The 26176-nt window shown below is 41.6% G+C and overlaps 1 protein-coding gene across 1 annotated transcript; it reads left to right on the top strand.

The window, feature by feature from the left end:
• The first annotated feature begins 32 nt into the window (after positions 1-32).
• Positions 33-26176, top strand: serpinf2 (serpin peptidase inhibitor, clade F (alpha-2 antiplasmin, pigment epithelium derived factor), member 2). The gene is made up of 8 exons (XM_002937147.5): positions 33-143; positions 514-580; positions 14601-15315; positions 15979-16122; positions 17349-17552; positions 22152-22294; positions 23433-23637; positions 25361-26176. The coding sequence occupies exons 2-8, from the start codon at positions 518-520 to the stop codon at positions 25669-25671; spliced, it is 1785 nt and encodes a 594-aa protein (XP_002937193.2). The 5' UTR covers positions 33-143; positions 514-517; the 3' UTR covers positions 25672-26176.

Here is a 26176-nt window from a genome sequence, read left to right as displayed (position 1 = left end):
TTGCTCAATGCAATCAAACAGTAAACAGGGGAAATTGCACAGAGCGTTTCATCACGGGTGGGAAGGGCTTATTAAGAAGCTGAGAAACTGGAATTTGTTCCCTTTGTAAGAGGCTCACACAGGTTAGAACGCTGTAGGAATAGGTAAGTGTGGGAGAGGTAACTTTTGGGGCCACAGTATGTACCCTGAGATAATTTGCCCAAAATCTATCAAATAAAGCAGCTGTGGTTATGGAAAATATCAAATATATGTAGTAGCATATGTAGTAGTACTACCATTCCCTGCATTTACAGACCTCAGCTGGCAGAGGATACTGAGAATTGTAGTTTTACTTCATCTGAAGGCAATCATTCTTCCCCTTAATGACCTTAAACATTCTAAGCAGACTTTCTGTTAGTCAGGAATAGTAATGTACAGGTAGAGCTGGCTGCTGTTTGTCTGCCTGGGATAACGTAAAGGGACATGGACAAGTAACTGAGTTTGTGTTTTCTAATTTTATAACTTTCTTTGCAGGACAATGGGGCGGCTGCTGCTGCTGCTGGGTCTGATTGCTCTATCTGGAATTGCCTGCTCCTCAGCTGTAAGTATTTATTGCAATATGTTGTTTATATTCATGGGGAAGTTAATATATAGGAATAATTCTGACCCTGATTTTTGCGTCCCATTATTGCTGCCTGCTGAAGGACTGTTTGTTCAGTGGTTTCAGACCAAAACGGTGTCACATGATGCATTGGTAGGTGGTGGGGCACTAACAAGCAAAGTGCACCAGTCAAACTGATAACCTGATAGTCTGTTGCCACATCACCTCAGTAACTGATGACTATTAAAACCATGTTCTGTATAAATAATGTCCAATTAATTTGGGTCCATTCTGCATAGCTGCACAGAAACCACCACAGTTGGCAGCTGGCATTTAAATTTACCCCGTGCTAAATATGTGAGTGGGTTTTAAGGGTGAAGACACACCGAGCTACTAGTAGCAGATACAGAAAGAGACAATACTGATAATTGTCTCTACATGTGTTTTAGCAGAGGCAGTTCTCAGTAATGTCTATGGCAGGGTATTTCTGGCATTACGTAGGCATGACAAGAAGCTGCTACTAAGTAGCTCCGTTTGCCTTTAACCTAAGGGCTGGATATGAAAAGGTGCCACTGGTCAACTTGGAAGTGTGTGAATTATCTCTTATACAGTCACATAGTGCTACCTGGCCAGAATTCCATGTATGTGACTATTCGGCTGGTCACATGTGCCATACAGAGCAGCCGTCTGGGCACGGGGGGTACAAATGTAGGGGCTCACTCACTGGCAGGGCCCTGAAAACCAGTACAGTATATCCCTTATCCAGAAACCCATTATCCAGAAAGTTCCGAATTACAGAAAGGCCATCTCCCATAGACTCCATTATAAGCAAATAATTCTAATTTTTAAAATGATTTCCTTTTTCTCAACAAGCCTACTGGGTTTATTCAGTATTTAAATGATTTTTAGCAGACTTAAGTTTTGGCGATCCAAATTACAGAAAGACCACTTATCCGGAAAATACCAGGTCCCAAGCATTCTGGCTAGCAGGTCCCATACCTGTATTTAGTAACGTTTATTATGACAGAGGGAGCCCAAAATGTTACACTTGTTCAGGGGCCTAGTGGAATAAGTGATATCCTTTTGATTGTAAGCTCTTGTGGGCAAGGCTCTCTGGTCCAAGGCTCTCTGTATAAGCACAGTGAGTTTAGCCATAACGCAACAATTTCAGCGTATACGACATTCTCTATTGTTGTGCTCAAGGGAATTGTGTAAATTGGCGCTGGGAAGTAAAACTTACAACTGTCACTAAAAGACTGTCTTGTGCTCTGATTCCTAATGGGCTACTGCCAGGTAATAGGCAACCCCCTTTCCCTTCATTCTGTCTGAAATCTAGGGGTTTGTAGAAATGTATTTTTCATACAGATTTGAGGAAAATAAAGTGAAAATAAAACCAAAAAATCAAGTTGGCTTATTCTGCAGTCCTAATCAGTGATATATTATAATCCTACTGATAATTTGTTGTCACAATCTGCTTTTATAAGGGTTTAAAAAACATGTAGTAAAAACGAGTTGCAGAACACAATCTGGGGTAGAGAAGAAAACAAGGAGCATAAGGTTTGGTTCTCCGCTTTCCTTCAAATCCAATCATAGCTTGTAGGAAAGGAAATAAAGTACCATGATTTAAAGCTCTTTCAAATTTAGTAAAAGCATTTAGATATTAAAAAAGGGTTGTAATACTGTCAGCGTGGGTTTACTCTAGTGAGAATCAAACAAAGAGAAAGAGTGAGCGCTCGGTGTAAGCATTGGCCAGCGCCTATTTTTCAGTACTCGGACCAACCTACACTGTGCGGCTGCTACAAACGGTAATATATTTAGTTCTATATAGTTCTCGCTTGTTACTATGTACCGAGAAAAGAATAAAAAAAAAATGTCAAATTTTTGGCCATTAACCTCGCCCCCCCCCCCCTCCTTTTGTATGTAATAAAAGGGGCTCATTTTGCCCAGGGGCAGTAATACATAGTAACTTGTAATAAAATGTCTGTGTTTAAACCGGTGACCAGGTAAATCAAAAATGTTTTACATTTGCATTTTCCAAATGCGATTTATCAATACAAATTCCACCCCTCGCAAATTAATGCAAGCGTTTTTTTTCCCGTATTCCGGTGTTTTCATAAACAAACTTATGTAGAGTGCTGCTGTGGCTGCGTTGGGCATTGCCCTGCTTGGCCCCTTTACAGGCAGCTATTGCCTACTAAGCACTGGTATTATTCTGCTGGCGAATCAGTAGAAATCATCTCCAAGTGCTACTTTTTATCCCCTATAATGGAAGCAGTGATTCTCAACATTTTGATGGCAGGAAAATTTGATATACAAACATGGTACTTGGGTGCCATTCTCATTTTTAAAAGGAGAACTAAAGCCTAACTAAAGAGTTAGCCTATAAATGTTGTACATTATGTTTGGGGTTTCTGTACCAACCCAAGGCAACCACAGCCCTTTAGCAGGGAAGATCTGTGCCCCCAAAGATGCCCCAGTAGCCCCCCATCTCCTTTTCTGCTGATTCACTGCCCATGCTCTGTGCCGCTGTCCCTTACTGAGCTTAGAACCGACACACAATATACTGTATATGTAGAATATAAATGTCACAATATATGGCTGATGAGTAATTAGTACAGATAATTACTACATGGCAGCTCTGTAACCAGAGAAATTAGTGTCAGAATTCAATAATAAGCCCTGTAATACCAGTTTATATGACAAAACACAGTTTCTTCTTGGTAATTTGCTACAACCCCTAAGCTTAGCTTCTCAATAGCTGCCCAGAGCAAACTGAGCATGTGCAGTGTCACAGACACTTTTGAAGACAGCCCAGGACACACAATGGCTAAACCAGGATGCATGTGACATCCTCATACTCCATGGTTAATCAGCAATAATAAGATATTTGTTGTAGACTGCATTTAAAGGGGGATCTCAACCCAAAATCACTATTTTGCACAAATAAAGAAAATATAATTCTAAGCAACTTTCTAATGCACATTCCCTAAAAATGTGCAATGGCTTTTGTAACGTTCTTCATACTTATTTCTACTGGAAGCGGTATCTTCCTCTCCCTCCCTATTCTCTTCCCAGTCATTTCTGACTTTGGTAACAATGAAGCAGAAGCCTGCTGATTATCCTGTACTTGCAGGGAGAAAGGGGACTGTTGTTACAAATACTGGTTTCAATAGCAATTACAATTTTTTTTTTTTTTTTAAACCACTGAAAATCAGTAATTGATGTATATTAGAAAGCAGCTGTCTGCAAATCAGTTCCTGCTTTAAATGTGGCAGCACACACGTCGGTCATTGCAGCATTTTTCCCCCATAAGCTTTTGCTAATTCCATTATTATCCACTTGTTCTATTATAAGACTTAGTGCTGGGCCAAATATGAGGAGTTCCCAAGGGGAGAGAAGCAGGGTTGACAAGTGGGGTACGGGGGGATGTGGATTGGGGAGAATATGACAGGTGGGAGTGGCAATGCAAAGCACAATGTGATTGGCTGAAAGAGTTGATGCTCTCCCCAGTCAGAACTAAAGGTGGCCATACACGGGCCGACTATAGCTGCCGATATCGGTCCCTTGGACCGATTCGGCAGCTAATCGGCCCGTGTATGGGGAGAGCAGATCGGCCTGGCCGACCGATATCTGGCCTGAAATTGGCCAGATCTCGATCGGCCAGGTTAGAAAATCTGGTCGGATCGGGGACCGCATCGGCTCGTTGATGCGGTCCCCGATCCGACTGCCCCATTGCCGCCCACATAATCCGATCGTCTGGCCCCAGGGCCAAACGATCGGATTATTATTTTTTTTACCTAAATGGTCCCCGATATCGCCCACCCGTAGGTGGGGATATCGGGGGAAGATCCGCTCGCTTGGCGACATCGCCAAGCGAGCGGATCTGCTCGTGTATGGCCAGCTTAAGGGTGGGCAGGTAGCTGAGCTATATGCCTTGCACCCGCCTTTCTGTTGTGTCCTTGGTACATGCCAGTTCTGCCTACCCCTAATTACAGCCCTGATAAGACCATGACTGTGTTGAGCAGCTGTGCTTTTAGGCTTTTACATTGCCATTTTAGTATGACTGGTAATTATGGTAGAGACTTGTTGCAGACTGCATTTGTTTTTAAGCAGCCATAGATACATACACCTGATAGTAATGAGCACTGCAGTAACTTGAGTCTATATGGTTGGGTGATGGAGGCCCCCCAAACAGTGTTAAAATGTGTATCCCATGTTCACTTTGGTGCTTGAAGCAATTGCATTCCATTGCATTTTAAACACCTCAAGCTGCAATTTTTTTGTGTCCAAAAATGTCACTTATGACTAATTAGTAATGATATTACTAAGCTGTGCAGTGTGCATTTAACGAATCCATATTCTGAATGGGCAGTTAGGAACTCAGGTTCCTATTTGTAATGCAGCAACCCCTAACATATAATACTTGGATCTCTTCTGCCCGTTGCTCGCTATCCCTTCCACTCTTTGTCCCCACACATTGGAACAACAACTGGCGCCCCCCCAGACTCCAGATTCCACAATTCCTCCACTTTAAGGTCCATGTGTTCAGGACCAGCAGTGCACAGAATAGATACAACAAGCAGATACTGCTTAAATTAGTTCTCTAAGTTAATGTTATCTTGTAAAATTGCTTAGAATTAAACTTGCTATCAGTATGCAAAATGTTATATTTGGATTGGCTTATTGTTTGATAACATTATGAAACTGTAATTTAGCAGGGGGATTTGTCCAAAATTACTTTAGAATGATGTCCAGCTGCAGTAATATGGTATGGGCAAGAGCCACTTCAGTACCTTTTGCTAAATAACTTGATGTGCTTAGGGCTAAATGCAATTGTACTGAATAAACGCACATCCCACTATCAATTATCTGTGAGTAAGTGCCGGGCAGCAGAATACGACATAAAATGCTTTGGAGAGTGTTAAATTTCTATGGGGTTTCATCAGCTTCAAAGCCATTAATAGATACTATATGTGGCTGAAAACATGTTGCTGTTGTTTAGTGAAATGTTCCATGAAATTCACATTTCCGAGCAATGAGTAAAAGGCTGGTTTCCCGGTTTTTCTCTCAAAGACTACATTTTTAAATTTTTGCCTCAAACTTTGACTGAACAGTGAAAAATAGTTTCATAATATTCTTCTCTGGTTGTGGAAAATGTCCAATGCTGCTGGGAAACCAGTGTAACCAAAAGGGTTTGTTATAAGTTGTATATTTCTCTTTATGTAAAATGGGTTTCATTATGCCCCCTATCACGATCCCTGCAATTATCCATTAGAGATTTGTTAGGTGCCCCCCCCCCTGCAAATAGTATCACCTACCTTTTTTTTCTTGATATCAAAGCACCGTGCTGCTTTTTTAGTTCATTTCCAGGGATCTGCGCTGCCCAGGGATGGCACATACACAGTAAAGGCAAATGCTTGAATTAACAATAATGTGAATACAGACACTACAAAGCATTCCCTTGGTCTAGAATGATTTAAAATGGTAGCATAGTACTCTGATCGAAGCAAATTGGCACCCCAGTGGACTTCGCTTTCCTTATCCTTTAAAATGATTTACTCTTGTTAAGAGCAGCAGAGCAATCGATTTTACATTTCTGCTAATAACTGAACTTATAAGCACGTGGCTCCTTCTGATATATTTGCTCCAATCTGTGGCCCAGTTTAAAGGTGCCAATGCATACACAAATATATGTTGTCTTTGGTCTTTATGCCAGATGGCTGGTTAATGGAAGGGCACCTTGAGGGGCAGTTAAGACTGCAATGCAATAAGATTGCAAAAGTTTGTTTGGTCTGAAAATGTTAAGCAGCTATTTGGACCTTGTAAGGCATCAGCACAACTAGAAGTGAGAGGGAAGTCTCCTCTTCCTCCTGATTCTGTTTAACTTGTAATGGGTACAGAAAATGTAATAAAATATATTTTGTGTAAATAGTTATTCTTTCAGTCACTGGCACTGTTAGGTAGGGAATTCCCTTAAGGAGGTTCTAGAGCAGGTTCTCTGTGACACTGGGTGGGTAATCCTTCTTTTTTTGCTGAAGATAAGACAAGTCAAGCCAAGACATTAGGTTAACAAGTAGTAGGCCAGATCTGTGAAGCTTACTGTAGGTGGTGAGAGTTAGTGATAGGCCAGGTAGTTGAGCAGCTTAGGCTCCAATGAGGAGTTAGAAAAGGGACAGAACCCCGTGGTAATTCGTCAGTTAGGGACCCAGTGTATACGGAACTGGACTAGGTAGGTCCTGGCATTGCACAGAAGGCACCCCTCATGGGAGCTGTCTCTTGTACCAGATTAGGGTGACCAGATCACTTAAAAATTTGGGGACACATCTAGTAAATACATGCTGCAGGGCAGCACTAATTGCTTTTATAATAAACTGCAATCAGTTCAGCCCTGTGAGCTGGATTTTTTTAGACTTGTCCCTCAATTTTCAAGTGATCAATTTTCACCCGATACCAGATACCCATGAGCCACCTAATCAGAAGGAAGAGAGACATGAGGGTAGGCAGTGGGATGCTGGCAAGCAACCTGGTATTCCTTGTACTAATTATTTCTGTTGGGCTGCGTGGACCTCAAGTTAATTCCACTCTAAGGGGCAGATTTATCAAAATGTGAGATTACAGAAAAACTCACCCACTTCCAATTCATTCCTATGGGATTTTTAGAAGCATATATATGAAATGGTGAACTTTTACCCACTGATACAAATTCCACAGGGGTGAATTTTAATGTAAGGGTTAATTTGGCCATTTACTACAAAGTTATTAACACTTGCGGTACAACAGGTAACAAACTGGCAGATGAACAAGTTTCTATATAGAACTGAAGTTTTATTTATCTATCCACATGCAAGCCCAGGGTACCAGATAACACCAAGCTTGCTTGCAAGTTTAAATCTAGAATAAGAGTTATTTTTTTCATTAACAGCAATGTGTAAAAGCCCTGCTAGTCGCACAACACAAGTTTAAATTGCTTATCCCATTGCAGACAGCAGGGTAATGTCAAATACCATTTGCTATTAAAAATCTGTCACTGGTTATAAAATCCCGTATTGACTTAGTAGCAGGTAATGCTGAGGGCACGGAGGCTCTGTCTGCTGCCTCTGCCTTATCCGCCGCTGAATGAGCAAAGGTGTGGAACTTGTGAGTTCAGATGAATACGTTATAAAGAAAAATGGATTTCTACTGGATCAACTAGTAGTTAGGCAGGTAATATATAGGCATTATGGTTGAACTTGATGGACGTATGTCTTTTTTCAACCCAACTTACTATGTTACTATGTTACTTATTCAATGTGAAAAATTGTAGTTTTGCAGAAAGGCTTTGCTTATGATGTTTTACATTTCCACCAATGTGTTAGGGATGCAGGGCCAGTATTACGGCTCAGTAATGTGGGAATGAGGACATCAGAGAGGCTGTGGGGGAATAAATATTGACCAAAGTACATATTGTTTAAATATTTATTTTTAATACCAACATCAGTTATACCCAACCCGCATCGTTGTTGATCTCCCACCTTTCCTGCAATGGCCCAAACCATCCTATCTTTAATTTGTGCCTTGTAAGGATAGAACTAACCCTAACCTTGCCAGTTCCACAGTCACTTTTTCCTTCCTCCGCGATGAATACTGTGGAACTGTTCCGTGCTGAGTGTGCTTACTGGCATATTTATTATAGTATGTATATCTTTATTTATAAAGCGCTACTTATGTACGCAGCGCTGTACAGTAGAAAACATTAATACAAACAGGGTGTTAAGATAATAGATAAATACAAAGTATAATAATAAATACAGATAAATACAGCAGCAATAAGTTAAGAGTCGAGGACACAAGAGGAAGGAGGTCCCTGCCCCGTAGAGCTTACAATCTATATGGGAGGGTAACTAACAGACACAAATAGGCAAATATAAGTGCTGTAGGTCACAGTGGGTGACACTACAATGTAAGTGCCAGTTCCCAGATCAGGTGCTGGGCGAGTGCTCCAAAAGGTAGTCTTTAACCTTAGTTTTAAAAAGACTTCCAAATGTAAGGGGCAGCAAGGCAGAAAGGTTTAAGACGGGAAACCGCAGTAGTAGTGGGGGGTGCAACCAAACGATTGCTCTGCGAGGAACGAAGGAGTCGGCTGGGAACATACGGAGACACTAGGCAAGAGATGTAGTGAGGAGCAGAGGAATGGAGGGCTTTAAAGGTTAGGAGAAGAAGTTTGTAGGATATTCTTAGTTTGATAGGAAGCCACGATAAGGACTTTAGCAGGGGAAGGGCCTGAACTCTCCTGGATGAGAGGAGGAGAATTCTGGCAGCAGTATTTAATATAGACTGTAGGGGGGAAAGATGGGAGTTAGGGAGGCCGGTTAATAGCAGGTTGCAGTAATCCAGTCGTGACAGGATGAGAGCATGCATGAGCAGCTTAGCTGTTACAGTGGAAAGAAAGGGATGGATTTTGGCAATATTGCGTAAGAAAAAGTGACAGGTTTTGACAGTGGAGTTAATGTGGTTAGAAAAGGAGAGACTGGAGTCAAAGATCACCCCCAAACAACGCGCTGAATCGACAGGGTTGATGAGGGTGCCATCAATAGAGATAGAAAAGGGGGGGGTAGGACCAGGCTTAGGCGGAAAAATCATTAGTTCAGTTTTTGTTAGGTTGAGTTTGAGGTGGTGATGGTTCATCCAGTTAGAGATGGCCAGGAGGCAGTTAGAGATTTGAGTCTCAATTTCAGCTGTTAATGAAGGGGTCGACAGATAAATTTGGATATCATCAGCATACAGATGGTATTTGAAGCCAAATGAACGGATGAGATCTCCCAAAGACAGTGTGTAGAGGGAGAACAACAACGGCCCAAGTACAGAGCCTTGGGGTACCCCCACATTAAGAGGAACTGGAGATGAGGTTTTATTAGCGTAGGAGACAGTGAATGAACGGTTAGAGAGATAAGAAGAGATCCAGGATGCAGCCTGACTGCGGAGACCAATCGAATGCAGAATTTGCATCAGGAGGGAGTGGTCAACCGTATCAAACGCAGCCGATAGATCTAGGAGGATTAGTGCGGAAAAGTGACCTTTGGCTTTGGCAACCTGAAGATCGTTTGTAACTCTGCACAACGCTGTCTCAGTAGAGTGCGCAGGCCGAAAACCAGATTGCAGAGGGTCTAGTAAATTATGGTCATTGAGAAAATTAGTAATACGGGAGAAGACAATACGCTCTAAGATTTTGGAGGCAAGCGGTAGAAGAGAGACAGGGCGGTAGTTAGAGAGACAGGACTGGTCCAGCGTGGCCTTTTTTAGGATGGGCTTGACACAGGCCTGTTTGAAGGAAGAGGGGAAGCTTCCAAAGGTCAGAGAAGAGTTAAAGATGTGAGTAAGAGCCGGAGTAAGTTCAGGAATGCAGTGTTTGAGCAGAGAGGAAGGCATAGGGTCAAGAGAGCAAGTGGTGAGGGGAACAGACAAAAGGTGGGAGACCTCGGAGACAGTTACGGGACCAAAAGAGTTAAGACATGCAGAGGGGGGCTGAGGAAGGAGGAGCTGGTCTGTATTAGTAGAGGGGGGAATCTGATTGCGGATGGACTCCACTTTGTTCATGAAGAACTCGGCAAAGTCCTGGGGAGAGTGCATAGGGTGAGGTAATGGAGTCTGCGAGGGACGCAGAAGGGTATTGAAAATAGAAAACAGGCGTCGTGGGTTGGATTTATTGTGGTTTATGAGGGTGTTATAGTATTCCTGTTTAGCCTTTGACAGGGCAGAATTGAGGCAGGCCAATAGGAATTTATAATGTATAAAGTCTGCTTGCGTACGGGATTTCCTCCACATACGTTCCGCAGACCTCGTACAGGAGCGTAAGAATTTGGTGTGCACATTCAGCCACGGGCGTGGGTTTTGAGCCCGAGTACGCTTAGGCTGATCGGGTGCAAATAGGTCAATGGTGGAGGCAAGTATACTGTTGTACTTGTTAACCAGGGTATCAGGGTCCGACATCTCATCAAAGGAGGAGAGACTGGACCTGAAAGAGGAAGCTAAGGCCGGGAGATCCACGTTGCGTGTATTTCTAATTAATACAGTGGGGGAAGGAGCAGGTTGGGAAGGAGAGTGAGAGATATAAAATGAAACCAGGTGATGGTCAGAGAAGGGGAAGGGGACACTGTATATGTTATAGTGTGTAAGCCAACATCACTGGTGGTGTTGCCCATAGCAACCAATCAGATCTTTGCTCCTGTTTTCTAACATGTAGGGGACCGTTCAAATTCAGTTGTTGATTGGTTGTTATGGGCTACATTACCGGTGATGTTGGCTTACACACTATAATAAATATCCCCCATAATGTTCTTTTGCTGCTCTAGTGGATTCACTTCTAGAGCAATGTTTAGGGGATTCTGCATAGTATAAAAGGATATTCATCCGTTTTGCACTTAAATAGCATCAAACTTAATTCTTCAAGTTATAGGATTGCTAGGCCTAAGCAACTTTTCAATTGGTCGCCATTATTTATTTTTTATACTTTTTTGCCTTCTTCCCCTGACTTTTTCCAACTTTTAAACGGGGGTTACTGACCCCAGCAGCCAAAGAACTATTGCCTTTCAAGCAGTTTTATTGCTATTGTTAATTTGTATTACTTCAGGTCCTTTCCTATTCATATACCAGTCTCTCATTAAAACCACTCCCTGGTTACTAAGGCAATTTAAACCCTAACAACCATATAACTGCTGGAATTCCAAACTGGAGAGTTGCTGATCAAAAAGGGACATCATTAAAAAAACCACAAATAAAAAATGAAGACCAACTCCAAATTGTCTTTAGACTATTACTTTCTACATCATTCTAAAAGTTAACTTAAAGGGGAACATACCCTTTATGCTTCATTTTACAGTCATTCTTAAGGTGCCCATAAACGCACCAATATTATCCTAAGGAATAAGAAAATATTCGGTGCATGTATGGTGGATTGATGAGGCGACCAATATCGCAAAAGCCTTGGATATTGGACGATCAGGCGCCTTCGAAGGCAACCAAGCAAAGCCAATCGTTTAGCACTGAATCGTCAGGGGTAGAATTCCTAAGATCATAATTGTAATGTGTATGGTCACCTTTTATCAAAGTACAATTCAGAATACAAAAAATTTCGTATTGGTTCGTACTGTGCGCAACTTTTTCGTACATTTGCGCAACTTTTTCATACTTTGTGACAAAATGTGTGCGACAAAATCGTATTGTTGCGCTGACTACGAAAATTTCGGATTCATTCAAGCTTCGTTATCGTGACTTTCCTTGGGCCAGGTTGGGGCTGCAAAGTGCCATTGAGCCCTATGGGAGACTTTCCTTGGGTCGGGTTGGAGCTGCAGAGTGCCATTGAGCCCTATGGGAGACTTTCCTTGGGCCGGGTTGGAGCTGCAGAGTGCCATTGAGCCCTATGGGAGACTTTCCTTGGGCCGGGTTGGAGCTGCAGAGTGCCATTGAGCCCTATGGGAGACTTTCCTTGGGCCGGGTTGGAGTTACAGAGAGCCATTGAGCCCTATGGGAGACTTTCCTTGGGCCGGGTTGGAGTTGGAGTGCCATTGAGTCCTGTGGGAGGTTTTCAAAATCATGCACTGAAGGATCAAAGTCAGAAAGGTTTTCCCGCCGTTTACAATCGTTCGATACGACTGACCTCTAGTGATACCCTAAAATTGTAAGGGCATTAAGGATGATATAGAGCAAACTCTGACAATATCATTACCTGAGGCCTTAATAGGCAGTAGAATATGTGCAAACAAAATGTGTTTTACGCACATAGACTGAGGGTTTGAATTCTCCCTGCTGTGCCTTTTTGAAATCATTTGGAATCATGTGTATTGAATGCCTCGGCTTTATGCAAAACTGCGGGCTTTATAAACCAAAGCAATACTTGTTTGTGTTCTGGATGGATCACTGCTTTAATTATTCACAGTAGGCTGAGTTCACATTTGGAGTCTTGGTCTGATTTTCTTAGTCCCCCCCCCCTCCCTTTGTAATAATCTTTAAAACTATGAATGCTGGTGTGAAATTCTGCTTGATTGAAGTACTGAGCTTTTACTCTCAGTGGTGCACCATTTCTTTGCTGATGGCAAGTAAATGAAGTGGTGAATTCCTTAAGTTTGTCTTTAAGACCTTATGCATTCTATCTTGGAGATACAGTATGTTGAGTATATTTACACAGATATCAGGGTATTGCTTGGATGCTTTATGCTGGTCAAATACTCTATGTGCTGAACAATGAGTAAATAGAAGAATAAATAAGCAACAAATATCCCGTTGTTGCCATAACGGGATATATATATATATATATATATATATATATAATTTCAAGCAACTTTGCAATACATATTAATTAAAAAATATGAAGCCTTTTCATGATTTTTAGTAACAGTAGTTGACTGTCCTCACTCTGCCTTTAGCCTGGATCCATCAAATCCCACATTCCCCTGCACACATGATGTCAATAAGGAAAGGAACAACACTGTGCAATGCATTGTGGGTTATGTAGTTCCTGCGTGCTGTCTGTAAGCTTTGGAGAGGTTGTTACAAATTGTAACATCAATGTTTTAGTCCCTCCTCCCCTGGGCAGATTTCAAATAATGCAGAAAGACGCAGAGAGAAGAGCTGTTTTGCAGCTAAATTTCAGCATATAGGAATGGTATTTATTCATACATTTTGACGGAACAGTTTACAGCAGTAATCCCCAACCAGTGGCTCAGGGGTAACATGTTGCTCCCCAACCCCTTGGATGTTGCTCCCAGTGGCTTCAAAGCAGGTGCTTATTTTTGAATTCCTGGCTTGGAGGCAAGTTTTGGTTGCATAAAAACCCAGTATAATGCCAAACAGAGCCTTCTGTATATTGCCAGTCCACATAGGGGCTATTAAATAGCCAGTTATTGCTCCTATTGGCAACACCAGGAACCTTTTTCATGCTTGTGTTGCTCCCCAACACTTTTTGAATGTGGCTTACAGGTATAAAAGCTTGGGGATCCCTGGTTTACAGCGATGGGTATATTAGGGGGTGTTGTGTGGGGCTCTTTAACAAATCTTGGTTCAGAAGCCAGCGTTCCCCTTTCTGTTGTAAGCTCAATTGGGGCCGGGACTGAAATGAATGATGTATAATTTTTGTAAAGCACTGCGGGATATGTTGAGAGGGTCATTACAGAGACCATTTTTCCCTTGTTTGCAGTAGGCTGCTGACTCCAGTAAAAACTGGTTAGTCTATCCTCTATCAAGATGCCCCTTGGCTAGGTGCAAGATTGAAAGGACCCTGTGATGCCACGGTTTGTCTCAGTAGGGTCTGCACCCAAAGCATACCAATTCTGTGTGGACTATATTATAGTCTCAAACCCTGCCCCTAGCCAGCGGGCATCTAGATGAAGCAATTGTCTCTTTTTTGGGGGGGGCAGTACCTACCTATTTATGAGTGTTACCCTAGTGAAAAACCAGATGCATTATTAGCAATCTCATTCCTTTCTGTGCCTTTTTCTTACCTGCTCACCTGCATACAATGCCTTGTTACATTATAGGGATTTACACTGCATTTATGATTATGCTCAGTGGTTAAACAACTTCTCATCCTGTACTGCATGCACAGTTAGTTAGTAAACAAAGGTGATGAACATTTACTGAAACACTCTTGACTTGTTGCTGTTTTCCTTTAGGTCCTATCTTCTTAGTGCTAGGAAACTGCATATAAATGCAGACAGAATTAAACTGTTCTTCGGGGATATAAACTTGAGTAGGCAGGATGTTGATATTTGAGAGAACAGCACATAAGTGTTGAGCAAAGATCTATATTTATCCTATATTCTGTGCATCAGATAATAGTGTGGTGTAATATGGAAGATGAGTGAGGCATGTACTACAGCTAGCAAGTAGAAGTTAAAATCTGGGTTGCACATACATTTACCTTTTTGCCTTATATTCTTATATATTCTGCTGAACTTTCTTTCTTTCTCTTGTCTGTTAAATTATATAGTGGGTAGTACTTGATGTACATCTACATAATTCTGATGCCTGAAATTGTTTCCACTTGCAGCAAAATACAGAAGTGCCACATGATGCCAACACAGAAGACGACCATGTGACAACACAAAATTATGAAACAACTGATACCACAACAGTAACGACCTCTGCTCCTGAAAACTCTACCTCTGATACATGGGAGGAACTACATCCTCATAAAACTACAGCCTGTCCCACAAATGACTTTGAAACAACCACTTCAAGTGATAATCTTGGCTCAGATGTTCAGCTGGAGCAAGGGGCTGAGGATAAGGGGGAAGTGGGGCCTGATGGGGGTGAAGCGGGGCCTGATGAGGGTGAAGCGGGGCCTGATGAGGGTGAAGCGGGGCCTGATGAGGGGATAGCGGGGCCTGATGAGGGGATAGCGGGGCCTGATGAGGGGATAGCGGGGCCTGATGAGGGGAAAGCGGAGCCTGATGAGGGGCCTGATGAGGGGAAAGAAGAGGGGCCTGATGAGGGAAAAGAGAGGCCTGATAAGCTGAAGGAAGGGGTGGATGAGGAGCACTCAGGTGAAGTTGATCCTTCTAAACTTGTCCTGGATGATAACAATGAAGTAGAACAAGAAAGCTGTGATGAAAATGCGTCACTGGAGGAAATGCGCAAATTTTCTCAAGCAATTACATTCTTCAGCATTGACCTGTTGAAAGAAATTGATCCAGAATCCAAAAAGCCCAGTGTGGTCATGTCGCCATTTAGCATTGCTTTAGGATTACTCCAGTTGTCACTAGGTAGTAACCAACTCTGTTGAAGTTCACTATAAAATTATCTCTTTGTGTTCCTGTAGATAGGGATATTCTAAGAAATCTGCAATGTTTCATCCAGCAGTTCCATTTTGGAGCTGAAATTGTCTTATTGCTATGGCACCAACTTCTCTAGCAACCAGACAAAGGTTTCTGTAGCAGACTGTATGATAAAAGGTGATGGTCTGAACAAAAGGATAAGCAGTAAAAATAAATCAAATAAAAATCTTGATTTAGAATTTGGTTGTTGGGCATGCCTGAAATTGGCAAACAAATAGAGACTACTGAATAGAGGGGTTAAATGGAGTTAACCCATAGCAACCAATCAGCAGGTAGCATTTACTGGGCATTTTTTTTGGTTGCTATGGATTACTGCAGCTGGGTAGAATTTTCATCTTTTATTACATATGGGGAATAGAGTTTAAAAAACTAAATCTAGTGTACAGCAATAATTAGCTTGAGTATATTTTATGTATGTATATTGGTAGCTACTACCATATATCCCTTCTTGGAAAAGGTTATCTTGAAAAATCTGTTTAGACCCCCAAAGGCAATATGTTTATAGGACATAGTTAAACATAAAATAGATTGGTATAGTCTGAGACCTATGTTTTTGTTGACCTGGTTCTTCTTTGTTCATTGCTTTTGTAGGTGCTGGAAAAGAGATGCAGAACAAGTTAATGGAGACACTCCATGTGGAGTCATTGCACTGCCTCCACAACAAGCTAAAAACTGTCAGGAAGGAGCTCTCAAAATCCATTCTGAGAACTGCTACCCGCATATATCTAAAGAAAGGTTTGTGTCACTCCTTTTGTAAAGCCAATAAAGCAATTGATGTGTGCATTCATATCCAATGGGGTCCCTTAAATGAGCACTTCAAAATGTTAGACTTTACATCTTCTACTCTTTATCCAGCCAAGTATCACATTTCCAACCCACAGTCCCATGCATTTATAACAGTGGCAGAGGTGGGAGAAAGGGCATGGTTTGGGGCATACCATGGGCATGGTCAGAACTTACCCAGATTTAGTTCCCTGGATTTTAAATCTCTAAAGTATCTGCGTACCCAAAACATTTTGCTGCTTGGGGAGGCGAGAATTAAGGGGACATCTTCCTTCCAGATGGAAATAGGACTGGATTTAGTTTGCTGGTGTTACAAGAGAAGGTACAAACACTGCGGGGTGCCAAATGCCAGGCACCCCCCCAGCGATTGTAATCACTTACCTCATATCCTGTCAGTAGAAAACTGCACCGGCCAGGGGAACCTGCAAGCAAGTGATCTTTCCTTCCATCCTCCCAGGGCTGATGCATGTGCAGTAGAGAGAAAAAGCCATCTATTTTTGTTAAAGTTTTCACTCCACTACTGCACATATACATGCACAAACAGCACAAAGAAAGAAGGGGGAAGAGGATCGCATGCTAGCTTGCATATACCCCGGGCCGGTACAGTTTTCTGCTAACAAGAGCACCAGCCCGGGGTATCAGGTAAGCGATTACAATCACTGGGGGGTACCTAACATTATGGCCCCAGTAATTGTACCTTTCCTTCTCTTTTAACTTAGTTTGTTAGGAATGCTCTTCCTCCTCCTTCTTTTTTTTTTTTTTTTTTTTTACAGATCTAGGTCCCATTAACCCTGTTCTCCTGTCACCTGGTATAACTGTACCAAAGGTTCGGGACTACAAGTGCTGTAGCCCAGCTTAGGTCCGGACTGGGAGTCAAAATAGCCCCTGGCATTTCAAGTACACAGAGGCCCAAACAGCCCCCACCAGCCCAATAAATAGTGACTGTCTGTGGCATCTTACAGCAGCCCCTCTGGCATTTGCCACAATCCACAGATTGCCAGTCTAGGCCTGACCATGAATATGTTTTTCAGCATCAACATTACCTAGCCACCTGCAGTCAAACTGATTACTTTTCCAACAGGAAAACAGATGCAAGAAGTCCTAATATAATTTTTCTTTTTGAAAATACTGTTAATACTATTTCTGCATTAAATATGGTTTAATGTTTTCCGATGCAGGTTTTCAAATAAAAGACTCGTTTTTAAAAAGCTCTGAGAAGTGGTATGGATCAAAGCCTTTGCATCTGGGGGGCAGCAAAAAGAAGAATCTGGAATCCATCAACAAATGGGTCAAGGACATTACGGAAGGCCAGATCCCACATTTCCTCTCTGATCTCCCACAAGATGTCTTGCTAATTCTGCTGAATGCTATGCATTTTAAAGGTGCATATAATGCTTTTATTCTAAAGGGTTTTATTCATGCAAGATTTGGCCAGGCAAAGCCATTCTACCTTTGTCTAACATTAGTTGCATATTTGATCAAGAAATCTGCAGCTGTCTACTTGTCAAGCTACAGCACTAATGGTTGGCAGAGCATAGGAAGCTGTCCTAGTCAAAAAGCTTAAATAGTGATAAGACAAGGATTTAGGGATACTAAATTCTATTTGGAAAAGAAGGCATTTTTATAATTATTTTCCAGGAAATCCAAATGCACACTTTCTGTTGTTTATATTTAGCACTAATTTGTGGCTTTGAGCTAGATTTTCTTTTGCACTAATGGCAGCTTTTTTTAATGGAGTACAGGGAAACCTGTTTCAGATGCACCAGTTCCTCCTTTTGAGGCAGAGAGTCTTTCTAAGAAAGAGACTGATTGGACGTTATCGTCATACCCCTTACAAATGGCCTCCTTAGCTGCTGGAACCATATTCTTTTTCCATAAACCTAGAGCAACTGGGGATGTATCAAGCTTTTTTTTTTTGCCATAAGGTATAGGAAAATGCTACAGGATTGCAGCCGGATATATGAGTATTTTTCCCATCAAACATTTATACTGGTCCACTATTTGTTTAGAATGCACCTGTGTCTGTGGGAAAATACACTCTATATTCCTCTCTCTTTCAAACTGCTGCCTGGTTGCTAGGTTCAATTGGGACCCTAGCAACTAGATAGCTCCTGAAATTCTAAACTGGAGAGCTGCTGAACAAAAAGCTTAATGGTTCCAAAAACCGCAATAATAAAAAATGAAAATAAAAAAAGATCAATTGCAAATTGTCTCAGCATAGCACTCTACATCATACTCTGTACAAGTACATTATAGGGGATTATAGGCAGATGTTCTCTTTTCCTTAAAAATCAGCGCACCAGAGGCCCCCCCCCCTTTAGATTAGAACGGAGCTTCCATTTGAAGCAGCGTAGGGGGGTTTCTCACGGTGAGGGCAGTGAGGTTGGGGAATGCCCTTCCTAGTGATATTGTAATGGCAGATTCTGTTAATGCCTATAAGAGGGGCCTGGATGAGTTCCTGAACAATCAGAATATCCAAGGCTATGGTGATACTAATATCTACAGTTAGTATTGATGTTGGTATATAGGGTTTATGTATGTGAGTGTATAGATAGGTCAGTATCGGTTGTGGGTGCTGGGTCTCCTTGGAGGGCTTGAACTTGATGGACTCTGGTCTTTTTTCAACGCTATGTAACTATATTAAAAGTTTATTTAAGGGTGAACCACCCCTTTAACTTGACCTACTGTTTAGGCTCATAGAACACTGATGACTAATAACTGGGATGCAATAGTGATTGAAGTCCTATTAATGCAAAAGTTGTTAGTGGAGATACCTTTGCTAGTGAATGCATAAAAGAAAATTTCATGGTCAGCATCCAATTCTGCTTTTTCTTGTGTTGGACTGTCATTCTCAACAGTTTATTAGAATTTCCTGGATATCCTGCTAACTGTTGGGATCTATCACGAGCCAGCTCGTTGTGAGCCAACAATTAAAGCATCTGGTTATGAGTTATTAAGCCTGAAGCAAACGTTAACGACACAAACCCTGGATTGTTTCATGTGTCTAGGAAACCGTCACCTTGTATTCACTGTGCCTGTGGGTATTTAAGGCCCCCCCCCCATTTACTGATAAAAGATATAGGTGTAAATTTGATCAGTGCATGAAGCTATTCTCAGAATCAAGCATTTGCTATAAATACTGTAACTGCTCTAAAGCTAGTTGCTTATTGGTTCCAGTGGGTTATTTTGGATGTTTAGTGATGAAACTTTGTTTCTTTTTGTTAGTAAATTAAGGTGAACTTTCTATTTCACAGCTCTTCTTAAGCAACAAATGGTTTAGATATTGGAAACACTCAGATTTTTTTTTCTGTTTTACCTTGGTGTTTTTTGGTATTACTGCTTGTGAGATATGTTGGGGTTCCTAGTAGTCTCAAGCAGCGGTCACTCTGACTGAGGCACAACATCCCTAATGACTTCTAACAGGCACTGATCAACAGTGAAGTGATTCCATGTAAATTAAAACGTGATCTGCTGCCTTGTGCCTACTGAAATGATTATTCAACACTGCTGACAGCTGTTAGTTAAACACGTTTCTTGGTTACATGCCCGTCTTATGCAGCCTTTCCAGGCCGAGACTCCCTTTCTGGTGTTCCCATCTCATAATGGTCCCATATGGCTATAAACTGATATATGGTGACTTTATTATTGCCACAGATTCATATTCCAGACTGCAATGGATTTAAAGCAGCCAGGGAGAGTGTATTTGAATGCCTTCTTTCTGCAGTCCTGTGTGGTTTTTACTTGTGATAAGTTTTAAAATGGAGGGGGCAGTGACAACGATTTTCCTGGCAGTTTTCATTCTGTACTGGAATAAAATGTTATTCCAGTACAGAATGAAATGCATGGTGAATTAAATAGGAGATTAGAACTGGAATGGTCATATAAACCATAAGGCAGTTTTTTATAGGTTAAGGGGTGCTATGGAAACAGGGCATTCCCTCCGCCTTCCTGACTCATGACCAGGAAGTTATGTGGTTGTGAAGTTGTCACTCGCGTTCTAGCGTATTGTCACAGGCTCTAGGTCCAAGTTACAAATAAACCCGGTATCACAATGAACTTATCAAATCAGATGTTTTTCAAGCATTTTTTCATCAGCCACCTTTTTATGTTTAATCAAACCTAAACATTTTAGATCCCTTCATTGCTGTACCATAAATGTACCATTTTTCAGTACCACCTCGCAACCTGAACCAATGTGCCAGCTGTGTCCATTGGGGGGAGCTCCAGCACAGTGTATAAATAATGGGGACGCCACAGCATTTCACTGCTTCATTCCTATTCTCTGTGACCTGGGCCGATTACTCTGGGGACTCGGTAGCACAAGAAACATTCAGGTCTGGTTTTAGGGTAGAGCAGAATGAATGCGTTTTAATATCCCTGGCCTCACACAGGGCTGCATGGGCAGGAAACACCCATGGTAAAACTACAGATTATTTAGGTGCAAAAATTATTTTTAAAATTAAATCATGAAAACCTAATACGGCTACAGCTTTGAACATAGTCCGTTGGAGCTCAAATGCTGGAGGGCAGCAGCTTTGTCTCTCATTTTGTAAAGCGGTGCAGCATCCCCCTCTACTCAAGAGGCATGGCTTCTGTGGGCAAGGGATGTGACTTTATGAGCACAACTATTCTTATGCGCTGCCTTCCTGGTCTGGGGTTAATGGGATATGGTACAATATTCTGATCTAAGGGGCCCAAGATCAGAGAAGTCCAACCTGCATCCCCCCATGATTGCTGTTAAACTACCAATCTCAGCAGGCAACAGTTGCTGTTTATCTATTGTTATTCAATCTTTTCCCCTGTGAACTTTTTTTGCCGATTTTTGGGGCAAATATGCTTTTGGCCTACTAGGTGAGATTAGAGTAGTTCCACTGTCTGATTCTACTTCAGATGTGTAGTGACCCATGTTACAAACTGGCCTTTTAAACACCTGGCTCAAAAATGGGTTCCACCTTTGCTCTTTGAGGTAAAGGGAGCTTGATCCAGAGCCTGAGGCAATGGGCCCAAATTAAGTCTAAGTTGTGGGAAGTTATCGCTATTGAATTATTTGGTAGGTATGTTTCATGCTACTTCTTTGCCAGACTAACCAGTACAATGACCAAAGCTTGTGCTCTTCTCTAATAAACCTAATCCAATATCTAACTATAAAAAAACAAGTGCCCCCTCAGCAGGAGGTTATTTACACGCCTGGTGCCATGCTTTTACCTTCCCTTACATGTACTAAAGCCTAAAGCTGGCCATACACACACCGATGGTACAATATTCAGTGCGTGTATGGCGGCTTGACAAGGTGACTGATATCGCAGAAGGCTGCGGTCAACTTGTCGATCGGCCAGGTTAAAAGATTTTGATCGGGCGGAGCAAAATCTACGCTCAGGGCTGAATCGGCAGAAGAAGGTAGAATTTCTATTGTTTCTGCCTCCGTATCTGACCATTCAGCCCCGAACGTCAGTGGAGGGTGGGACCTATTGCCACACGAAAGATCGAAATTGCTACATGTATGGCCACCTTAAGGCATACAATTTCTGTAGACTGGTGGATATACAAAATGCAGCTCCCTGTATACAGTTACTTCTCATTCTGATTATCGCACTGATATTCTGCCTATGGTAGACAGCATACGGTACCTAAGTCGTCATTAAAAGTTCTCAATGCAGTCGTTAAAAAAAAAAATCAACAAACTATTGGACTGTATAGCATGTAACTGTGCCTGAATACTCCCTGCATTAGCTGGGTGCAGCGTTATACCAATCATAGCAAAAAGACCAATATATAGTGCATGTCCAATGTGGTCTCCATACTATGTGCCTATCACCAGTTTGTCCTGGGATTAGGAAATCCTTTTATGTAGTTTATCTATCTAGTAACACTGGGGATGTGGTGAAAGGCAGGTTATGGAAGCTTCTGTTGAAAGCAAGGGAATTGTATAACATTCACCATAACTTCTGTACTGGATACCAAAACCTTTTCACCCTGTGCAGGAGTTTGGAAAAATACATTTGACCCCAGTTTAACTTCTGAGGATTCTTTTTACATCAATGATGACATGAGTGTTCCAGTGGAGATGATGAGCGCTCAGAAATATCCTTTCAGTTGGTTCTTCCTGGAGAGCATTGAGAGTCAGGTGAGTTGAAAAAAGAGAAAACACGTCATGTCATCTGAGAATGAATCTTTAGTTATGCTGGCTTCATTGCTATGTTGTAACAAAAGTATATTTAAAAGAAGATATATCCATGTGGGCCTAGTTCCATGCATCACCCTAAGGCCTTATAAGTGACAATGCAAAGGTTGACTAAGCAAAATTGCATTCCATTAAAAAAGAACAGATGAGATTATCCCTTTAACTGCACACATTTGTAGTAATGTTTTATTATTTATTTTTTATATGTTATTTGCCCTGCGACAATTTTATATATATTTTTTTTTCTCGGTGGTGTGGGTAAAAGAGTGCAATGCAATGGCACGGTGCCTTCAACTAGTGGGTTCTAAGGATGAGCCAATAGGGGCCCCCCTATGGAAGTTTTAACCCATACACTGAATACAATAAGTAGTAATTAGAGCAAAGGCCAACTAATGTCTATGACATATGGTTGGTCAAAATACTGCTCACATTGTAGGGATATCTTCATTAAAGTTCCTAAACTCCCGAAACTCCTTTTTATATCCTTTTCATTAGGGAGATTCTCTAGCTGTGATCAAAAAGATTACAATGGACAGCTTATAAGGAACAAATATTAAGTGCATAATAAGGAATACGTCCAATATAAATAGGAAATAAGTTGTTTGCCCCTCACCTTTTCCCACTCTGTGCTGGTTGGCTGTTTTAAAAATATCCTGGTGGATGGTGGGACCAATAGGGAATATATACAGCCAGGCAATGTACCCCTGCTTACTTCTCCCTGCAGCCACAGGCAGCCCTGTGAAGCATTCCACCCTCCCTGTGGTTAATGGGTAGTGGGTAGTTGGCAGGCCTGGCACCTCCATGAGTTGGTAAACACTCTAGGAAGTTGATTTGGTCTGACAAGGAGGCTGGTACCAGGCTAGTTTGGCAGGTTGTGGCAGAGGTTGTGATTAACAGTTATAGGTTTAGTTAATTGTTTGTTATACAAACTATTAGGCCATGTTTGGCTATGATTATGCTGATATACCTGTATATGCTGGCCTTTATCAAGAGCTGTTAACCGTATAATGCTTTTTGGGGTAGTACTATAAAGTATACAAACAATATTTTTAAATATGTGTTCTCTTGTTTTTTCTTGCAGGTAGCTAAATTCCAGTTCAAGGGAAATATGAGTTTTGTTGTCCTAATGCCTTACAGTTCAACCTGGAACCTCTCAAAGCTTCTAGCCAATTTTAGTCAATCTGACCTCTACAGTCGGTTCCCCAGAGAGAAGAACACTAATCTAAAAATGCCTAAACTAAACTTGGACTACAAACTGGAGCTTCGCAACCCTCTAACAAACCTTGGTAAGAAAATGTCTGCTTGGAAATGATTTTTCTGTACTTGATTACATGCACCTTTGCCTACATATAGTCAACTCTCCTCCAACCAATACTCCAGCTCCCACAATGCCTTGCATGTTCTGAAATGCAAAAGATCTGTACAAAAGTAGAATCACAGAAGTGGGCAAGGCATTGAGGGAAACTGAATCTTGGCTAGAGGAGAGCTGCCTACTACACCATTATCTCCAAATCAAAAAATGCTGTTCAGCTGGAGTTATTTCAGACTAAATGTGGCCACGTAGTGATTTTTGATCTTTCTGTGACCATCGGTCGCACGAAAGAATGTTTCCACCCTCCACAGACATTCATGCCTGAATCGTCAGATATGGAGGTAGAAACAATAGGAATTCTACCTTCTTCTGATGATTCAGCCTTGAAGGTAGATTTTGCTCAGGCGCCTTCAATGGCACCCGATCAAAATCTTTTAACCTGGCCGATTGGCGAATCGACCGATATCCGCAGCGATATCTGTCTCCCCGGCGAGTCGCCATACACGCACTGAATATCGTACAAAACCTCATCGGTGCGTGTATGGCCAGCTTTACTCCAGATATCTCTTTACCTGGGTGTGTTAATACCCCGGGTCTGACGTTTAGAAAAGGAATGCTAATTAATAATTGATAAACTCAAGCAGAGCTCTCCCCATATACTCTGTTTCCCGGGTGCAAAAACCCCAAGTCCCATCCCAGTGAGGGAGCACACAGCAAATTCCCCACCAGCAAACCAGTTTAACACAAGCAGTAACTCTCACCCAATGCTTGTGCCGGTCTGGGTGCCAATGCCCCAATCGGTATCAGGAAAGAAATTACCATTTTCGTTTGTAAAAGGCTTGCACATCGGACACTGATTAAAAATCTTTATTCGATATCTAAAAATTAAAATCGCCAGACGCGTTTCGTCCACAACGGACATAATCATAGGCTAAGGAGCACATTTACTAATCCACGAATCCGAATCACGAATGGGGAAAAAATCGTATTGGAAACGAAAATTTTGGAAGATCGCAAGTATCACGAAAATGCTTACGAAAAAATCGTATTAGTCACGATAATATCGTATTGGCGATCCCAAAGTCACGAAATTTTCGTACTGAACAATTGTAAACAGCGGTAAAACCTTTCCGATTTTTTCGTGCAAACGTCCGAAAAAGTCGTGCGGCGTCCGAAAAAGTCGTGCGGACGCCCGAAAAAATCGACGAAAATACGCTCGGAGCGTTTGTGCTTTTGTAAATGTGCCCCTAAGTCTCATTGTGGAAGAAACGTGTCAGGCAATTTTAATCTTTTGATATGGAATAAAGGTTTTTATTATTAGTCCAGTGTGCAAGCATTTTACAAATGTGGCTTCTACAGCATTGTTGCTTACTTGTAGTCAGGACCAGCAGTGCAGAAAGTAGCAACAGATGGATCTATAAAGCTTTCAACAGTGATTCAATTTACAATGGTAAAATCACTGAAAATGTTTAATGTATAGTAGAGAGTTGCTTAGAATGTTATGTTTGAGTTTTCTTGAGGTTTATATATTTTCACATAGAATCAGCTTGCTGGGGTACAGCATTTGCTCCATATACTTGCATTGAAATTCTTATAGTAAGTGCTTTTTGATACGATCCGTTCTGACGGTGCTTAATATTGTCACATGCTTGTGCTGTGTAGGAGAAAGAAATATTCACTGTGTCGTTTCTTTACAGGACTTGGACAGCTATTTACTAATCCAGATTTAAGTGGAATAACCAATGAGGCATTGGTCGTGTCCAGTATCCAACACCAGTCAAGCCTAGAGCTGAATGAAGAAGGAGTCGAAGCATCTGCAGTCACAGCTGTTATCACATCTCGTTCGCATTCAGTTTACCGTATCAATCGCCCATTCCTATTCTTCCTCTTCGAGGACACCATGGGCATTCCGCTATTTATGGGGCATGTCCGTAATCCTAACCCAGGATTTCAGAAGACCGGTTTCAAAGACCCTAAAAACTTTGATAAGGGCTTCTTACCAAAATAAGAATTCTTATGTACAAAGAATAGGTGACTCCATCCTGCACGGCTGAGCATGTAACAGTCATTTATCAAGCTTTCAGATTTAATTTTTATGTTTTTTGATGAGGCAAAATAGGGGAGGATACTCAGGGTCTGCCTAGTATGTCTTCGATTTTGCAGCTAAAAGATCTTGGAAGTGAAAGGTGGTAAATATAGTAAGGAGGGAATCCAAATGTTTTGTATTTAAGATTAACTCATTGCTGTGTGCCTGTTTATAGTGCTCACGTGGGCTATACCAATACAGGACTTTACAAACCTAGGTTATCCAAACAGTTTGTATTATGTGCAGAGGCCAAATTTGTGTGGTTTTTTGTTTTGTTTTTTTTACCCTTGCCGCATCCATAGTCTTCCCTACAACTTGACTACTGATGGCAAAACTGGTATTTATCATTTTATGTTTGTCCAATCTGTGGGCTGCATGGGAAATGTTTTAATCTGTTTTAATAAATTTTTATTGTGAACAGCTTAAA

Source organism: Xenopus tropicalis, chromosome 2, assembly GCF_000004195.4.
Source record: "Xenopus tropicalis strain Nigerian chromosome 2, UCB_Xtro_10.0, whole genome shotgun sequence".
In the NCBI taxonomy this organism is placed as follows: domain Eukaryota; kingdom Metazoa; phylum Chordata; class Amphibia; order Anura; family Pipidae; genus Xenopus; species Xenopus tropicalis.
Note: the sequence above shows the minus strand (reverse complement) of the source record. Positions and strands in the feature narration are given on the sequence as shown.

Excerpts from the sequence above, each read along its gene's own strand:
- serpinf2 (XM_002937147.5), top strand. The coding sequence starts at position 518 with ATGGGGCGGCTGCTGCTGCTGCTGGGTCTGATTGCTCTATCTGGAATT. Across the intron at positions 15,316-15,978 it reads ATTACTCCAGTTGTCACTAG|GTGCTGGAAAAGAGATGCAG; the intron begins GTAGTAACCAAC and ends TTGCTTTTGTAG. Across the intron at positions 16,123-17,348 it reads CCGCATATATCTAAAGAAAG|GTTTTCAAATAAAAGACTCG; the intron begins GTTTGTGTCACT and ends TTTCCGATGCAG.